The 5,101-nt window shown below is 44.9% G+C and overlaps 1 protein-coding gene across 1 annotated transcript; it reads right to left on the reverse strand.

The window, feature by feature from the left end:
- Positions 1 to 265: 265 nt before the first annotated feature.
- Positions 266 to 5,020, reverse strand: LOC123164976 (LIMR family protein Os06g0128200). The gene is made up of 14 exons (XM_044582602.1): positions 4,404 to 5,020; positions 4,229 to 4,314; positions 3,136 to 3,260; positions 2,918 to 3,028; positions 2,592 to 2,690; positions 2,330 to 2,452; positions 2,119 to 2,181; positions 1,976 to 2,040; positions 1,778 to 1,887; positions 1,552 to 1,666; positions 1,404 to 1,469; positions 919 to 1,029; positions 712 to 778; positions 266 to 625 (listed from the first exon to the last, which is right to left on the reverse strand). The coding sequence occupies exons 1-14, from the start codon at positions 4,751 to 4,753 to the stop codon at positions 578 to 580; spliced, it is 1,539 nt and encodes a 512-aa protein (XP_044438537.1). The 5' UTR covers positions 4,754 to 5,020; the 3' UTR covers positions 266 to 577.
- Between the last annotated feature and the right edge of the window lie 81 nt (positions 5,021 to 5,101).

Here is a 5,101-nt window from a genome sequence, read left to right on the forward strand (position 1 = left end):
AAAGACAGATAAACAACAATAGGCGATCAAGACAAGCCATCCTTGATGCAATCTACTCCCTCCGTCCCAAAATAAGTGTCTTAACTTTAGTACAAAGTTGGAGACACTTATTTTGGCACAAAGTTGTACTAAAGTTAAAACACTTATTTTGGGACAGAGGGACTACAAGTTTGCATGGTAATCACAGAATGATACATACAAAAGAAGAGAACTGGACTAATTTAACTCATAACAGCAAAGGAACAACAAAGGGACACAGAGGACATCTCTCTCAGAGACCAATCAAACTTCAATAGTAACATCAGCCAATTGATGATCATAAAACAATAATACAGAAAAGAACCAAGACGAGGAATGTGTACATTACAAAGGAAACTAGGTTCTTCTACTTTAACATCCGTGTCCGTGGGTGTTTCCATCTTCCAAGATTTTCGTCGCCGCTAATTTACACCCATGAAAACTCCCCAACTCTTCCAGAAAGCGGTTTGAAGATCATATACATCGCTAACCAAACTATCACTCAGGAACAAATATGATGTTGAATTTGTCAGGCTTTGCTTACAGAGCAAACCGAAAATTAACTTGAGAGCTGGAATCTTCCTGTCGGTTTCCTCTTTCGCCATCCCTGGACAAAGATTATGGTGATTAAAATAAGCTCGGCTTTTACAGAATTTGGTGAGAATTAGCTGAGTAATTCAAAAAAGGACTTACAAAAAGTGCATAGTAGAAGAGGGTGAGTATGGCAAGGGCAACAAAGCCGTACTGGAAAACATTGTACCTGCATATTCAGATGTTCAATAGCGGTATGAATACAAATTTCTGAGATTCTGGTGTCTACAGCGATATAGATTCAACTATTCAAGCAACAACAACTGCAGGTTGATAGTTCTACTGACTGCATGCTGGTTCAAGACTTACTTGTAGAGATACTTAATACCACGAAGAGACTGCAGCGTGTGGCCAAAGATCTCCTGAGCTGCAGTTGCTTGCGCGTAGTACGCAAAAGCTGTCGCGCAGAACTGAATCACACTGCAAAATACACAAGCGCGGAAATTCAAGAGAGGGCTTCTTAAAGAACGAGTGGTTTGCGTTCATACAGAGGCCATTATTCACCCACACAGCAGTGACCGTAACTGTGGTACAGTAATAGCAGAGGATTTGGACCCAGGCCCAAGTTATATACCCATGCTAAATCAATGCTTCAGGGATGTGCACTTCCAAGTATTCACTATTACTGACTAATAACAGAAACTACTGTCCTAATGCTTTGTGGAAACAACTTCTTTAGATCTGCCACGTATCTCCACTACATTCTTTAATTCTTGTAAAGTTACAGCCTTCAAACATTTCATTGGAAGTTACGGGAAGACATGGACTTCTAACAGAAGACATCGGCAGTATACCTGATGGAACAAAGTAGGATCAGTCCAACATTAAACAGGAAAGAGTTCATCAACGTTCCTCCCCATCTGAAACAAGTTAAACGTATATTAGTAAATGTAAAAAAAAGGACACCACAAAGAAAATAGTGTCATGGCACAAGTCAACTACTTCATTGGGTGAATGGTGATGAAAACTAATTTCAGGCCAAGCATCATTTCTCCAGCAATCACTGCAATGAGGAGATAGAAGCAGAAGAATGCAAAAGCAGCAGTCCCAAGCAGACCTGGTACACAAAACAAAAGATTAATCAGTTAACACAAACAAAATATTAATCAGTTTATTCACAGAGGCTAACTGGATAAGTTGAGAACAATATCAAGGATCAGAAATGTACCCCAAACACTGTCCAGCTTTATGAAGATCTCATTCAGGAAAGAAGATAGAGGAGGATCAACCAACAAGTATATGATAATATGTGCAACCCAAGCAATCGATACAATTAACCTAAGATCATAAATCATTGTCAGACCAACCCAATTGCAAATACATTATACTGAATGAATGTACAGTTCAGATACATATTTACACTTACCCAACAATGCCGAATATGAGTTTTCCAATGTAAGCAAGCACTGTAAAAGCCCAGGTAGCCTCAGCCTGCACCATAATGGATGTCAGGACAAGAGTAAGTGACAACCATAAAAACAATGAATATGAGAATTCACGAGTAGTTACCTTCTCTCCTTGAGGGTACATCTCTTCTAGAGCATTCATGTCATTTTCCAAAAGTAACAACTCCTAATGATTAAGATAGAAAGTTAAATATAATATTAGTTAATAGCATAACAGAACATCACAGAAAGATGTACAATATATTAAAGAGAATGGTTTGTATGAATACAATTAAAGCTTCAAAGCATATCATCTGTTTGAAGGGCAAGCATACCTTCTCGACAGCCTTCACGTTTTTGCGCCATTTTCTGCCTTTGTTCCCACTTCTCTCTTCTTGGTGAAGGGCTTCCGCTGCCTTCTTCAATTCCTTGGCCTTCTTACCTAATTCAGTAGCTTCCTGAAGGAAACATTTTCAACCTCAAGGTCAGATCGATATCTAAATCACACAATAATTACATGAAACAGAAACTTTCACTGTAATCAGTTGAGGCAAACAGTCTCCATAACGAAAATAAAGCATATGAAACTATACACACCTTTATATATTGTGAGCGTGTGATGACAGCTTTTGGACGCCGGACAAACGAGAATATAAGACTCAATGGAAGGCAAGCAATGCCAACACCACCAAATATCTATACAATAAACAGAGTTGTTAACATATGCCAAGCCAGAACTGTACACAAAGAGGCCAGCATGATTGCATGCAACAGTTAAACAATTGGGGAAAAAATACATGGTTAAAATTGTTTCTCATACAGCTTTGTCCAAGAAACAAACAAAACTACAAACTAACCTATCAGATGCTAGCTCTACAAAAAACAGTGATCAACCTAATTGTAAACATTGAAGTAAAACTCACTGTGAAGAGCACAGATCCAACAATGGTAGCAAGGGCAACCACGTATTCGGGGAATGTAGCGCGCATTGTCCAAGTTGTTTGGGAGTTAGGAGGTGCAGTATTAGCTGAACACTGAAGAAAAGAAACCATAAAACAAGTCAGTCGCCAGATGAAAAATATGAAATGATGAGCTGGATGAAGTGAAACACAGGAAAGCATGATTCCATCAGCGGGTTAACCTGACGGGTCAATGGAGCAATGCAAGGTTGGCCACTTGTGAATGCACCGAACTGGTTTGGGTTTGGAAAAGCCTGGACAGATGAAGAGAGGTGCCTGACAGTGAAGTCCACTTTACCAATAAGTGCTGAAGGAACAAAGTGGAAGTGCAGTCAGGTAAAGTCAAGACATCACGGATTAGTAAGAAGTTAACATCACGAGAGGTATAAAGTGAAACATCACGCATTGTAAGCAGTTCACATCAATGGAGGTATAATTCATCCCATGCAGGTACAAGCATGAAGGGTCTATCTGATGGGAGCAAGAAACATGGCCGATGTGCCAAATGAGCAGGACAAAATGAAATGTTGTTTTCTACGTTTCCTAGGTGGTTGAAACTAAGAGGTCCAAACGTATAAGATGCAACCTAGGACAAGAAAACAAGTGGGCGCAGTAGAAAAATCAGGAGTCCAAATGGGTAAAAGATAGATATACACAGCAAGGATGAACCACGAATGAAGCCTGGCCAGTAGTAACATGAAGTAAGTTTTATGTGATGTGATGAAGAAACATGGACACTGCCCACCATTGCGAAAATGACATGGACAAAATGATGTGTTGTTCTCTATGTTCCCTACGGTGAATACTAAACAGTGAAAATGTAAAACCTACTGCCTAGTACAACAAAACAAGCTGTGAAAAAACACAATTCAGAGGTACAATGGGCACTAGAGAAACACAGGTAGGATTAACCAGTCCAAATGTATAAGCTGCAACCTAGGACAGCAAAACAAGTGGTGAGAGTAGACAATTCAGAGGTCTAATAATGGGCACCACTAGATACGCAGAGGAAGGATGAATCCATGAACGAAGACAGTAGCAATTTCAGATCTGGCTATACAGCATTGACTGCTCACGGAGGAAAAACGTGAAAGCTTTGAAGCTGGAGGCTCCTCCAATTTACAATCGAAGTGCAGAGCAGCACCTCGAGATTCAGGTGAGCAGGGCCACATTTGAAGCTCAAATCGGTTCAAACTCTCTCGAAGAAGATTAAGGGTGAGCAGAGCAAAACAAATGGGGGCATTCAGACAAAAGGTAAGGGCGATCTGCACGCACCGTATAGGATGCCGAGGACGAGGCCGCAGACGACTGCTGACGCGACGACCCAGATGAGGGCGCTCTTGAGCCTCTTCCCGACGGACCTGGACGCAGGAGCAGAGCACGGCGGATCTAGGCAGTCAGCCAGCGAAGCAAGCGGAGGCGGATAGAGGAAGCAAGAATCGAGACTGACTTGTCCTGGTCGCCCTCGTAGTAGAACATGGCGAATGGGATGACGAGGAAGACGAGGACGGCGTCGATGATGTAGACGACGAGCCAGAGCGTCTTCATGGGGAGGGTGAGGGCGCAGGCGCCGCTGTAGACGGCCCGCTTGCAGGCCTGGCGGTTGGCGACGTCGGCGGGGAGCATGAGGATGGAGAGGACGGCGACGGTGATGCCGAGCACGACGACGAGCTTGGGGAACCAGGCCTGGTTGGCGTCGTCGGGGTGCTGGTAGTTGACGAGCAGGTAGACGCTGACAAGGAGGACGAGCACGCTCACCACCGCCGCCACGATCACCAGCGCCACGTTGAAGTCCCCCATCTCCTCGGGGCCCCGGTTCCGCGCCGCCGCCTCGCCCCCGTATGTCAGTCAGTCAGATCTCCGCGCAGGGGGGAGGGGGGGCTAGGGTTTGGGCGGGCGGGGAGCGCTGCTGCGGCGGCCACCGGCGCGCCGGATCTGCGAGGGGCGGCGGGATTCGGGGGGCGCGGGGAGAGGGGATTTGGGTAGGCCGGGCGGCGGTGGGGTTGACGACGGCGGAAGGGGGTGGGGAAAGGGAGAGGGGGTTGGCGGAGTGGCGTGGCGTGGTGGGGGTGGGCTAGGCTGGCGGCCGGCTCGGGTGGTTTGGTCTTGGGCTAGCTGTGCCTGTGGTGTGCTGTGCTGGGGACGTTG

The sequence above is a fragment of the Triticum aestivum genome, chromosome 7D (assembly GCF_018294505.1).
Source record: "Triticum aestivum cultivar Chinese Spring chromosome 7D, IWGSC CS RefSeq v2.1, whole genome shotgun sequence".
Lineage (NCBI taxonomy): Eukaryota > Viridiplantae > Streptophyta > Magnoliopsida > Poales > Poaceae > Triticum > Triticum aestivum.

Excerpts from the sequence above, each read along its gene's own strand:
- LOC123164976 (XM_044582602.1), bottom strand. The coding sequence starts at position 4,753 with ATGGGGGACTTCAACGTGGCGCTGGTGATCGTGGCGGCGGTGGTGAGC. Across the intron at positions 2,453-2,591 it reads CACGCTCACAATATATAAAG|GAAGCTACTGAATTAGGTAA; the intron begins GTGTGTATAGTT and ends TGTTTCCTTCAG. Across the intron at positions 779-918 it reads GGTATTAAGTATCTCTACAA|GTACAATGTTTTCCAGTACG; the intron begins GTAAGTCTTGAA and ends CTGAATATGCAG.